At 39.2% G+C, this 14,172-nt stretch overlaps 1 protein-coding gene across 1 annotated transcript in view; it reads right to left on the minus strand.

Moving 5' to 3' along the window:
• Window positions 1-3,589: 3,589 nt before the first annotated feature.
• The window catches only part of Terb1 (telomere repeat binding bouquet formation protein 1), a 53,527-nt gene continuing 42,944 nt past the window's right edge, over window positions 3,590-14,172 (minus strand). The window contains exons 15-18 of the mRNA XM_032887981.1: window positions 9,209-9,358; window positions 8,395-8,460; window positions 4,780-4,902; window positions 3,590-4,191 (exon numbers count right to left, since the gene is read on the minus strand). Of these exons, the coding sequence (XP_032743872.1) occupies window positions 3,989-4,191; window positions 4,780-4,902; window positions 8,395-8,460; window positions 9,209-9,358 (542 nt within the window). The 3' untranslated portion in view covers window positions 3,590-3,988. The remainder of the gene's footprint in view (window positions 4,192-4,779; window positions 4,903-8,394; window positions 8,461-9,208; window positions 9,359-14,172) is intronic.

A 14,172-nucleotide genomic window follows, 5' to 3' on the forward strand; every position in this document is an offset into this window, starting at 1 on the left:
AAATGAGGTGAGGAAACCACAGCTCAGAAGTTTAAAAAAAAAATGGGCTGAGATGTAGCCCAGCATGAACGAAGATTCACCGAAAAAAAAAAGTGACTGGACATAGATTTGCATGCCTTTCATGCCAGCAACTATAAGCAGCAGCTGGTGGTAGTGGTAGGGTCAGAAATTCAAGGTCTTAAACTACTTGACAAGTTTAAGTTGAGCATGAGCTATGTGAGACCCTTTTTCAAAGAAATTAATTTAAAAATGGTTTGATGCTGGCACACGCCTTTCAGGAGGCAGAGGCAGGAGGATCTCTATAAATTTGAAGCCATCCTGATCTACATAGCAAGTTCAGGGTAGCCAAGGCTACATAGTGAGACCCTGTGTGCTGGCTAGTTTTGTGTGTCAATTAGAGTCATTGGAGAAGGAGCCTCAATTGAGGAAATGCCTCCATGAGATCCAGCATTCTCTCAATTACTGATCAATTGTGGGTGGTGCCATACCTGGCCTGAGCAAGTCAGTAAGCAACACCACTCCATGACCTCTGCATCAGCTTCTGCCCCCAGGTTTTAGCCCTGCCTGAGATCCCGACTTCCTCCAATGATGGGTTATGACCTGGAAATGTAAGCTGAAAAAAATCATTTCCTTTACAACTTGCTTTTTTTTTTTTTTTTGTCATGGTATTTCATCACAGCAATAAATAACCGAAGACCCAGTTCTAAAGGTAGTATCTTGCCACTTCAAGTCATTATTCTTTTTTATTTTTATTTACTTCTATTCAATGTGTATAGGTGCTTTGTTTGCATGCACATCTGTACACTATGTGAATGCAGCGCGTGTGGAGGGCAGAAGAGGGTGTCTGACCCCCTTGTAACTGGAATTGCAGATGGTTGTGAGCTGTCATGTGGGGTACTGGGAATTGAACCCAGGTCCTTTGGAAGAATAGTTAGTGATCTTAACACTGAGCCATCTCTTTAGCGATGTTCATTAAACTATTATATGATAATGAACTTGGTTGAGTTCTCGAGATGCTCATTGAAAGTTTATCACAAATGCTCAGAATGGTGTTTTTCATCTCCTCCTCTGTAGACTTCATTAACTGTGAATGATTTTTACCACCATAGTTAACAATTCTTTTGGCTTTGCTTCATCAGTTTGTTGTTGTGTTGTTTTTTTCAGACAGGATTTCTCTGTATAGTCCTTGCTATCCTGGAACTCACTCTGTAGGCCAGGCTAGCCTCAAACTCAGACATCTGCTTGCCTTTGCCTCTGGAGTGCTGGAGTGCCACCAGTGCCCTGCAAGGTTTTTGTTTTTTTGTTTTTTTTAATGGTATTTTTCAGAGAGTCGTTATTTCACAGCAGAACAAGAAGCTGTGACTGCTTTTCTTTAGTGAAGAAGGTAGTGGGGGGGAGACTAGATGTAAAGGGGGAGAAGAAATGGAGAAAAGAAAGACAGGCTTGTGTTTATCAGGGGTAACTTTAGGTATGGTCTCTGCCTGAGAGCTCCTCGTGCTGTTCTCTAAGGATCAGGGCAACTGTACAGGCATTGATAAATATCAAAGGAAATGGGGCAGGGCACGGAAAGCAATCACCTAAGGAGGTCTCAGTTAAAAAGATAGTGATTCTGGCTCAGCCAGAACTTAACAGCATAAATTACTGGATCCAACCATGGGCATGTAGTTCACCAACTTGAATGTAAATTAGAAAACTGGAGGGAGGGGCAGGCACTGTTGGACGTCATCAAAGGATAAGCAGAAGATGAGTCTTTACAGGACACTAGAGCTGAAAACTCTAGGCCAGTGAACTAAATCCCCACCAGGACCACCAGCCAGGGATGGCACCACACCCAATGGGCTGGGCCCTTCCCCATTGATCACTAATTGAGAAAATGCCTTAGCACTTTGTCCATGGATCTCATGCAGGTATTTCCCTCAAGAGGCCCCTTCCTCTCTGTCTAGTTAACACACAAATTCTCTAATGTGATCTGTTGCAAAAGGAGAAAATGGCACCAGATACAAACGCATATGGTAGCTTTCTTTTCTTGCAGGGATATCAGGGGGAGGATGGTACAGACATGGGGAATGCAAATCTCAACAGAGAATTTGACAATTCATAGCAAAAGAAGGTGAAAACAAAGGCTGGATGATAACACTGAAGCTCATTAAAGACCAACACCCCAGTGTGGTGGCCATGTCTATAGCCCAGCACTGGGGAGGCCAAGAGAGGAAGAGCTTGAACTCAAGGCCTGTCAGGTCTACATGAAACCATGTCTGAAAAACAGAGAAGGCTGGCCTGAGGTGGAGAGAAGGGGCTACAGAGATGCAAGAGCCTGCCACAGCCGATTCGGTTGCCATCTGTGACTCGGAGGAGAGCGCAGCAGCACAGAGACAGAAGTGTTTCCAAAAATACTGGATGACGAACAGCTCAGACTAAATCTAACAAAATCGGAAATGTAACAGTTCTTAAAGTCCTATAGCGGGATATAACAACAAGGCCATACCACGGGCTAGAGCTATCACTCACAGAGTATGGTGCACAGTTGTGTGTCTAGCATCTCATAAACTGGGTATGGTGGCAGAAACCTGGAATCCCAACACCTGTGAAGCTAAGGCAGGAGAATAATGAATTCAAAACCAGCCTGGGTTACATAGTGAGAGACTGTCTCAAAAAAGCTGGTGGTGTTGTAACTCGGTGGTGACTAGCAAACGCAGTGTTTAGGGTCAAGCCCCAGATCTGTATATGTATGTCATATACATAAAAAATCAATAAACAAAACAGAGAAGGTCATTCTAAGCTATATACTGAGTACAAGGTCAGCCTGGGCTACATAAAATGGTATCACAAACAAACCCAACAATATAGGACATATTTCAAAATTACCACAATTCTAATGTAAAAAGGTTTAACTATACTAATTATGATTGGAAAGTTGGCTCCATAGAATCTCAAAAAAACATGAAAATTAGGTTCATAAAATTGCATCTAGCAGAGAACTTGAGTCCCTTCTTAGGCCATACATTACTAATAGACAATAATAGGTTGAGAAGTGACTATGCTCATCAGAGGATATGACCCTGTTTTGCTAAATCGTGAAGTAACTGAAGCTCATTAACATGAGGGGGGAAATGTGGAAGGATAGGAGGGAGAAATGAGAGACACTGCAAAACAGCTAAAACAAAGGGCTGGTAAGACGGCATGGTGAGTAAATGCACTTGTAGCCTATCTTGACAAATTGAGTTCAAGTTCTAGGGACCCTCATAGTAGAAGGGAAAAAGTAACTTCTGCAAGTTTTCTCTGACTTATGCCCATATACATAACAAATCAATACAGTGTAATGAGTAAATAAGTAAAGCTGTAAACATAGTAGAAAGAGAAAACTCAGATTACAGAATATGAAAGTGCTAATACAACTTCATAATTAACCTTTAGAAGAGAATCCTGGCAAGGCAGTGGTGACTCGTGCCTTTAATACCAACACTAGGGATATAGAGGTGGACCAATCTTTGTGAGTTCATGACCACCCTGGTCTATTGAGCAAGTTCCAGAAGAGCCAAAGCTACACAGAGAAACCCTGTCTAGAGAAAAAGAAAAAGAGGAGGAATCATTTCAATTAACAAAATGTCAAACATTTATTTGTTGGGTGAGAGCCTTAACTGAACAGCTTGAGAAACTTGTTTCAGTTCTAAGTTGGACATTGGCACTGGACAAAAATACAGTATTTGTGGCAATATCATGGTAAGGGATGTTTTAAAGGCTGGTCTTTTTTTCTTCTGATCTATGTTCTTTGACCATAAGGAAAAGTAAAGGCACATTACATTTGGCTTCGCGGAGGAGTTCTAATTTTCACACTGAAAATGCACTTCCTTTATAAATTATCGTACCATTTTAAAGAGTTTATATCACAAACAACCATTTAACTTAAACTATTTCTGTTTCATCATTTCCTGTCCCACAGAGTTAAGGAGAATTTTTAACATATTGTATCTTCTATGGAACTCTTATTTTAAGAGTCCAAGGACTGAATCCTTCCACAGCTGGGACCTTTGATCAGCTTGTGGTATTTGTGAGCAAGGTCTATAGCCCTTCTTCCTTTCTGAAACGGGAAAGACCACAAAATCAAATTCCAATGATTTCCCATTTTTTTAACTCCATGGAAAAGATAATTTACTTCTTCCTTGGTAAAGTTTTTACGAATTCTTCTTTTTTCTGTAATGAATGAAGTATAGAATATATTAATACTTGAAATAAGAAATCTTAAGACTCAAATAAATGTATAACTTATGCCTGGGATATAAACTACAGAATGAGACAGTTTGATGCCAGGGACATTTTATCAAATAGAAATTTACTTCAGTTTAAAAGACTATTAAGTTAGGTGCTACTACTGTGACTGCTTTAGTATTATAACTCAGTCCACTGAAATAATATCCACACATATCAACAGAAAAGTAAGTTTATAAACACTAGATTTTAATGCAGCATTGCTGTGAGGATGGTTAGTAAATGGTTTATTGATCTTACAGATACAGTCTTCTCAAAGGCTCCATAACTTCACAAAGAATACCAACATTTGTTGTTTTGAATACCAGTTTTCATTGTTTTTAAGAATAAGAGAATTTTGATGTTCACTTAAGAAAAACTCACACATACTACCTGTAAGGTGCAGCTTATCAACGTGTAAAAACAAAACAGGTCACATGATGGTAAAAGAAATTTGTAGGTTTTCTTTTTTCTCTCTTTTTCTTTTTTTGAGACTGGCTTTTCCTATGTAGCTTGGGGTGGCCTCAAACTCACTATGTAGTCCATCCTGGCCTGGAACTGGGGATCTTCTTTCCTTAGCCTCTGGAATGCTGGTATTGAAGGCCTGTGCTTCCAAACCTGGAAGTTTTTTACTATTTGGTTTTTGATGAACAATTTCTATAATAGAAAGAATACACAATTGGTAAGCAGTTATTTCAATTATCTTCTGATGAGTAGGAAACAGTTTTATTATTACTGTCTACATGTAATATATATGGACACACTCATGCCTTAGGCATGCATGTCGAGGTTGAAACAACTTTGTAGAGTCAGTGTTTTCTTCAGTTTGACATGAGTTCTGAGGATCAAACACAGGAAGGATGGATGGATGTAGAAGGAAGTGTTGTATAAAATTTCATCATTATAAGACAACACTGCTGGCTGGCTGTCCATTCCAATAAAAGTGGGAATGTTTAAAACGCAAGAGAATACCTTCCCAGTAGAAGCTGAGAAGTCAGTGTTATTATTTAGTAGTTCCTATTTAAAATGCAAACTCCACAAAGGGAGAGGCTTCTGAGTAGCTGAGTTACCACTGCATTCCCCAGGCTCAGAATAGTATCCAAAGATAGTAGGCAATCACCAATATTTATTAAGGGAGGTTATTGTTGATAAAACTGTCTCAAAACTTGTGTATGAAATTACTCCTTATTTTGGGGAATACTGGAAAACTGTGGCAACCCAAGTTTCTTTGAAGCTTCACCTGATAAAGGACTTGATCGTTTTTGTAATCAGAACTGGGTACATTATAGCTTTTAGAATACTGAGGCCTTAACGTGTTATAAGGCCCCCATTTTCACTGAGGCTACCATCTCCCTGACTTACAAATTCTACAATAGAGGACTGGGTAGCTTTGAAGAAGACTGCACTTCAAGACTTCACTCACTCCATGGCTTTTTGAGTGTGGTTTTAAAACATATATTATTATTATTATATTATTTTATTATCATTATACTTTTAGAAAGTCTTACAGTATAACTCACACTTGCCTCAAGCTTGTGAATCTTCTGCCTTAGCTTTCCTAGTGCTGGGATTAGAGGCATGAGTCATGCCACCCAGCCTTAGTGCTATTCTTAGTCTATGTGTTGCAGAAGAAAATGAGCAACAAGGCTTGATCTAAAAGATATTAAGACTTAAATTCATACTTCTTCACAACACTCTTAAAAAATTCTAAAAAGCAGGCCAAATTATCAACTGCTTATTTTTAGTTAACTAAGTCTAACCTATAAAAATTAGTATTTGGTATTTAAGCTGAATGCCATTTAATAGTATTTAGGATCATTCTGTATAATTAGTGCATAACCATAATTATGCTCATTTTTCAGGAGGTTCACTGATTATTTTCAACATAAATTAATTATAGACTAATTTTTAGTTGTTATTTATATATTTGCTTTGAAGACATGTTACTGGAAAAAACTATTATTCTGATGTCAGGCCCTTGACAAGAACAATTTTCTTTCTCTTTTAGTTTTTCAATACTAAGTTTCTCTGTGCAATAGCCCTGGCTGTCCTGAAACTCACTTTATTGGCCAGGCTGGCCTTGAACTCACAGAGATCTGCCTGCCTCTGCCTCCCAAGTGCTGAGGTATAAGGCATGCACCACCATGCCTAGCTAAGAACAAAATTTCTAAGTGCAACACATCTGTATGGGACAAAATTTCCATTGTGTAATAGATACTACAGAAATACTTGGAAATGTTACTTGGAAAAACATGTGTTTTATGCCATCAATAGTGTTCCATACCTGTTTTCCCAGAACTTGGGAGAGTGAGGTATGCAATATTTAAAAGAGTGGCATTGTACTTAATTTTAACTTACCTAATTTTTTGTTCATTTTATGTTTCTTTGGGAGACGGGATCTTGCTATGGACCCTGGCTAGCCTGGAACTTGCTATGTAGACCATGCTGGTCCTGAACTTCAGCAATCATCATGCCTTTGCCTCCTTGGGGGCTGGGATAATGGGAACACACCACCACACCTGGTTCTACATGAAAAGACTTATTGTATATTTATTTGTGCATGTGCATGTGTGAGCCTACATAAGTGTCTGTATCACATGAGTGCAGGTGCCTTCGGAGGCTGAGGACATCAAATGCCCCGGTCATGAGCTAGCTCACATGTGTGCTGGGAAACCTACATCCTGTTCAGGAGCAGTAAGCATTCTCATCTGCTGAGCTACTTCTCTAACTCCATGAAGAGCTCTTCATGTAGAAGACAACTCAAGATGTATAAAGTAAATTTTAGGTAGCTTTCAAGGTTTGGAAGTGAAAATAACCAAATAAATGTTAAGTAAGATAAAAATGCTTGCTAGATATACCAAGTCTAAAAGTCTGTATTAAACAACAGAATACTTCCCTTAATATTACTAATCTCCAGGTGACAATAACAAATAATAGATCCCATTGCCATATTCTTAATCTAAAGGTAGTAGCTGACTAGGACAAGAAGAATATAACAATGCTCTTGAAACCTCTTTGATAAATAGGAATGGTGAAAAGCCAGACAGTTAACCTTATGGTTAAATTAAGATTATATAACAATCAATCAGTATGCATGGAAACCAGAGGTCAATGTTGGGTTTCTTCCTATTGTCGCTTGTCACCTTGATTTTTTCAAAATGGTTCTCTTGCTGCATGGCCTACCAGATTTGGAGATGTGCCAGCATGTCCAGTTCATGTGGGTGCTGGAGTTCCAAAATCAGGTGCTCATGCATGCACAGCTTGTCATCAGCTGACTCATCCCCACTCCTTAAAATTCTATAAGCTACCAGGTTGTGATGGCATTTAGGAGGCAGAGGCAGGCAGCTCTCTCTCTATGAGTTTGAGGCCAGCCTGGTCTACAGAGTTAATTTCAGAATAGCTAAGGCTACACAGAGAGAAACCCTGTCTCAAACAATAAAAACAAAACAAACATTTCTAAAACTAACTTAAGATTTTACTTTTAAACAGGAAATTAAGATTTATTCCATTTGACTCTTTAATTTTTATCATTTAAAATACTATAGTTATATCAATAGAAAGAAGCCTTCTGTAAAGTCTCTCTGAAGTACTTGTACGTAGAATAACTTGCTTGAAACTTGAACCACAGGATATAGCATTTCTATATGTCTTACATTTGAATCAAAGTTCTGTGATTTACCAGTTGATTAACATAATTAAGAGAAATAACAGCTATAAAACGACTTACATACAGCAGATATTTAATAAATGTCAGGGCTGGAAAGATAGCTCAGCTGTTAAAAACATCAGAGGATTAGAGTTCAAACCCAGAACACACATGGCAGCTTATAACTGTCTAGAACTCCAATTCCAGGGGATCTAATGTCCTCTTTTGACCTCCATAGGCATCGCATGCACAAGTAGCTCATATAAAAGAAAGAAAGAAAAAGAAAGAAACAAAGAAAGAAAAGAAAAGATCAGTTTCCCAGAGCTCCTTCCTCAGGTGACTGGCAACAAGTAAACACTATGAAGGATGGATGAAGGTGTCTCTTTTCAGTAGGTATAATCTCATACAAGCCAAGGGATCATTTTAAGTAGTTAATTCAGCTGCTCTCTTCTTTTTTAGGAATATGTAAAATTTGAGCTTATTTAAAAATTAAATATATTTACTTATTTCTTCAGAGGCAGTAGATTCCTTACTAAGTTGTCTTCTTCTACAGGGAGTCAGCAAAATTCCTGAAAAATATAGAAAACATTTAGTATACTTAAAATAGAAATTTAAATAGTTACATATCAATTCTGTTAGTTGATACTTATTGCTGTCTTCTAGTAGGAATCCTTAGTGAACTATAAATAATTTTATTATATTCCTTACTGTATACGACTGTTTGGCCTGCTTATATACCACATTTGTGCCTGGTGACTGTAGAAGCCTGGAGAGAGCTTCCCTGAACAGTCGGCTTCCCTGAAACTGAAATTAGAGATGGTTGTGAGCCACCATGTAGGTGCTAGAACCGAACCTGAGCATCTGCAAGAGCAGCGTGTGTGTTTATGTGTTTAACTGCTGAGCCATCTCCCTAGCCCCATCTCTTTTTTGTTTGTTCGGGTTTTTGATTTTTTTTTATTGTTGTTTTTTGTTTTGCAAGACAGGGCTTCTCAATGTAGCCCTGGCTGTCCAAGAGCTAGTTATGTAGACCAGGTTGGCCGGCCTGTCTGCCTTTGCCTCCCGAGTGTGGAGATAAAAGACATGTGCCACCATACCCGAAGGCTGAGGATATAGGTACCTGCTTCCACGCTAAGTTTACGAAGAAGTTTTAGGCGTCTACTAAGCTAAATCTACTTTAGAACATCTTTTTTACTGGTTATTTAGAGATAGGGTTTTCCTCTCAACATTACTTTATACCCTAGTTAACAAACTTAGTATTTTAGATGACAGTTCCAAATGTATAGCCATAATTACAGTTCAAGTTGCTGAATGAATTACTTTTTGCACAGATAAATGCTTTCCTTAGTTCATTTTTATATTTGTCTTCAGCTTCCATAATGACTTTATGATGATCACATTGGTATGGACAAGAGTGCAAAAGCTTGCTAAAATTTCGGCTGTTGAGGAGTTTTCTTACTACTATGCAACCTAAAAGAAAACAAATTAAGTTGATATACAGATGTTATAAAAGTATATAACTGTGAAATCAGATAACTTCTATGATGATAAACTAAATTAGGAATTGATAGGTATTTCAAGAAACCTAACCCATCCCAAAGAGTAAAGAAAATAAATACAAAGAAGTAATGGGGCAGAGGTGTGAACAGTTATGGCCACACAGAAAAGAAGTATGCAATCCACTGTGGTGATACATGTATACAACCCTAAGTTCTTAGAAGGCCAGGGTAGATAGGAGGTTTGCAAGTTCAAGGCTAGTTTAGGCAATTTTGTGAAACTTATCTCAAAAATTAAAAAAATTAAAGGGCTACTCCAATCAGGGAACAGTGATCATCTAGCATGTGCAAAGGCCTGGGTTCAACTGTCAGTACTGGAAAAAAGAAAAGGAAAGAGCAAAATAAGGATTATCTCAGTTGGTAGAATATTTGTCTAACATGCATAAAACCTGGATTAAATCCCTAGCACAGCATAAAATTGTGCATACATTGTCATCCCAGCATTTAGGAAGTAGAGGTAGGAAGATCAGTTCTTGCCTATCTGTGCTTACACAGTGAACTGGAGGCCAGTCTGAACCATAGGAGACTCTGTCTCCAATAAATAGAAAAGAGAAGGAAACAAGAAGCATCTACACTGGTTTGGTTTTGAGCCATTAAGGGAAGGTACCTAAAAAGGGTGTGTGGTGTAACTGAAAGGTTTGAAGACTTGTCCCTAGCTGGTAGTGCTTTTTGAGAATGCTCAGGAAGTGTGTCACTTGAAGTGGGCTTTGAGGATGTAAAGACTGGTGCCATTCCCAATGCATTCTCTCTGCTTCCTTCCTGTGGTTCAAGATGTGAGATCTTAGCTCATGCTCTGGAACCTTCCTTCTGTAAGTTGCCTTAGTCATGGTATTTTATCACAGCAACAGAAAAGTGATACAGACATGGCCTTTATGCTCAATCATTTTTTCTGTTTGCTTTAAACATTATTGTGGGACATCTTAAACACCTAAGAGTAAAGGACAAAGCACAACAAACATATGGGTATACTTTACCCAACTTCATAATTATTAAATCACGGAGAGTAAAATTTTATTGACGTCTCTCCCAGTCTAATATATCCACGAGGACAACAGATTTTGCATTAAAATATGTCACTATACATCTCTACCATAAGGACTCTGCTTTTTAAATATATAAAACTACCACCTAAGAAAGTAACACTATAATCTAAATACAGTACCTGTCTTGGTTAGGGTTTCTATTGCTATGAAGGGACACCATGACTATAGCAACTCTTGTAAAGGGAAACATTTAATTGGGGCTGGTTTATGGGTTCAAAAGTTTAGTCCATTATATCATGGTGGAAGCATGGAGGCAGATATGGTGCTGGAGAAGGAGGCAAGAGTCTTACATTTGGATCAGCAGGCAGCAGTGTGGTAGTTTGAATAGGAATAGTACCCAGACTCGTGCGTTTGAATGCTTGGTCCATAGGGAGGGACATTATTAGGAGGTGTGGCTTTGTTGGAGTAGGTATAGCCTTGTTGTAGGAAGTGTGTCAGTATGGCGGCGGGCTTTGAGATTTCCTATGATTAAGTGTGACACACAATCTTCATCTGCTGACTGCTGATCAAGATGTAGACTCTCAGCTCCTTCTCTAGCACCATGTTTTCCACCTTCATGTTTCCCATCATGAAAATAATGCACTAAGCCTCTGAAACTGTAAGCCAGCCCCAATTAAATGTTTTTCTTTATAAAAGTTGTGGTCATGGTGTCTCTTTACAGCAATAGAAATCCTAAGACAAGAAGGGAGAGGGAGGGGGTTGGGGATTTGGTTCAGTGGTAGAGCACCTGCGCTAGAAAGGACAAGGTCCTGGGTTCGGGCCCCAGCCCCAAAAAAAAAAAACAAAACAAAAAAAAAAAAAAAAAAAAAGAAGGGAGAGGGAGGAAGGGAAAGAGGGAGGGAGGAAGATACCCTGGATTAAGCATTTGAAATCCCAAAGCCCACCCCCAATGGCATATGTCCTACAGCAAGGTCATATCTACCCTAACAAAGTCACACTTCTTAATGCTACTCTTTAAGCATACAAATATGTGAGCCTATGGGGGCTAATCTTATTCAAATCACCACAGTGGCTCAAAGTTCCCCACTACTTCAAATTTTTTGTTTGTTTCTTTTGCTTTGGAAAGAGAGGATTTTGCTTAATAGCCCTGGCTGGCCTTGAACTTGCAACAATGCTCATGCCTTGGCCTCTTGAATATTGAGATTACAGCCATGCATGATCATGCTTAGTTCTAAAACAAACCCTCTCATTTTCTCTCTTCTACCTTTCCCTCCTTGCTCTCCTTATCTTATACATTTTTTGTGTTCCAAAATTTTGGTTCTTTGAATCATGATCCAAACAAGACCCACCAGTACATTTGGTTGATATCATTTTTGTTTGTTACTGGGATAGAACTCAGGGCCTTATACATTGAGTATGTATTCTACCACTAAGACATACTCCCAATGTTTGGGTTAATTTAAAGCTGTTATTTGTCCTCCCTGCCCTCCTTGCCATTTCCTTGGAAAAGAAGTGATTTCTGCCATGGCTTTTCAAAGGATTTGCTGGTTACATCCTAGTTGTGTCTATTAAAGGTGTTTGTGTAGAGCCAGGTGTGGTGATCTTTGCCTATAAGCTCAGCACTCAGGAGACTTTGGTACGAAGATTATGAGCTCCAGGCCAGTTTGGGTTATATAGTGAGAAATTGTCTCTAGACTGTCAGAGTGAGCAAACATTTGAAAGCCAAGCTGTACTACAGAGTGAGACATTTTTAAAAAATGTTCTTATTTACTCTGTTAATGATTCATCAAATTTAGGTTCAAGTGTTTTGCTAAAATTCCTCATACATAATATTTTGTGCTTCTCATTGTATCATGTAAAAGGGCAGGGAAGTATCTGTTTGTATGCACACATGTTTATGTAGGTGAACATGCACATGTATGTGTGCATGCAGAAGCAAGAGGTCAACTTCATTTGGTATTCTTCAGGAGCCATCATCCACCATTCATGCATTCATTCATTCATTTGTTTATTTGGAAGAAAAGTCTAGGACCCGGGAAAAATTATAGGTATATGTCAACTTAAGACCCACGCCATGGGCAGGCACCAATCCCTGACACTATTAATGATACTCTGTTATGCTTGCAGACAGGAACTGAGCATGACTGTCCTCTGAGAGGCTCCACCCAGAAGTTGACTCAGACAGATGCAGACATCCATAGCCAAACACTGGGTGGAGCTTGGGGGCTCTTATGAAAGAATAGGAAGAAGGAGTGCAGTCCCTAAGGGGATAGAAACTCCACAGGAAGACCAACAGAGTCAACTAACCTGGATCCTTGGGGCTCTCAGAGTCTGAACTACCAACCAAAGAGCATACAATACATGGGTCTGACCTAGGCCTTCACACACATAAGTAACAGATGTGCAGCTTGGTCTTCATGTGGGTACCAAACAACTGGAGCAGGAGCTATCCCAAAAGCTGTTGCCTGTATGTGGGATATGTTCTGCTAGCTGAGCTGCTTTGGCTGCCTTAGTGGGAAAGGAAGCACCTTGAAGTGCCAGGGTGGGGGGATACACGGGTCGGGGTAGCTGCTCAGAATAGAAGGGGAGGGAGAATGGGAGAAGGATTGTGGAAGAGGGTGACCGGGAGAGGAACAGTGAACAGGATGTAAAGTGATAAGTAAAAAATAAAGTTAAGGGCTGGAGAGATGGCTCAGCGGTTAAGAGCACCTGACTACTCTTCCAGAGGTCCTGAGTTCAATTCCCAGCAACCACATGGTGGCTCACAACCATCTTAAAGAGATCCGATGCCCTCTTCTGGTGTATCTGAAGACAGCTGCAGTGTACTTATATATAATAAATGAATAAATCTTTTTTAAATAAAATAAAATAAAATAAAGTTAAATTAAACAACAACAATAAAACCCCAAGTATGTGTCAGCTTTTTATGTGGCTGCTGAGATGGAAATCAGTTCTGCATGCTTGCTAGGCAAGTACTTTACCAATGTCGCTATGTCCTCAATCTCTTCTCCCTCCCTCCAGCCCTGTTTCTCATATTCAGATAGACCAGTCAGACATAGTGTACACTTATTAGGGATGACACATGTAGTGGTTTAAATGAGAATGCCCCCCCCACAGGTTTATATGTTTAATGTCTGGTCTCCAGTTAGTGGAGCTCTTGGGAAGGATTAAGGAAGTGTAGCATTGCTGGAGGAGGTGTGTCATTGGCAGTGGGATTTGAGGTTTCAAAAGCTCAAGCCAGGCACAGTCTTTTGTCTTTGTCTCTCTGTCTCTGTATATTTGACTCTTTCTCTCTGCCTGCTTCTTGTGGATAAGGATGTAAAGTTCTCAGCTATTGCTTCAGCACCATGCTTGCAGGCCACCATGCTTCCTGCCATGATGATCATGGACAAGTCCTCAATTAAATTATTTCTTTCATAAGAGTTACTTTTACCTTGGTCATGGTATTTCTTCACAGCAAATAGAACAGCAACTGAGACAACATGACTTCTTAATTTTATATAAACCTAGATACTATTATACTCATTTCCTTTTCCACATTGATATTTTATGTGGTCCTTACTTTTTAATCAAAAAATTTCTAAAACCTAGCTTTAAAAGAATATATTATCAGAACTGGGTGGTTTTAATCTCAACACTCAGGAGGCAGAGGCCAACAGATCTCTGAGTTCAAGGCTAGCCTGGTCTACAGAAAGAGTTCCAGGACAGCCAGTGCTATACAGAGAAACAGTATCTCAAAAGAAAA

This window comes from Rattus rattus, chromosome 17 (genome assembly GCF_011064425.1).
Source record: "Rattus rattus isolate New Zealand chromosome 17, Rrattus_CSIRO_v1, whole genome shotgun sequence".
Classification (NCBI taxonomy): Eukaryota; Metazoa; Chordata; class Mammalia; order Rodentia; family Muridae; genus Rattus; species Rattus rattus.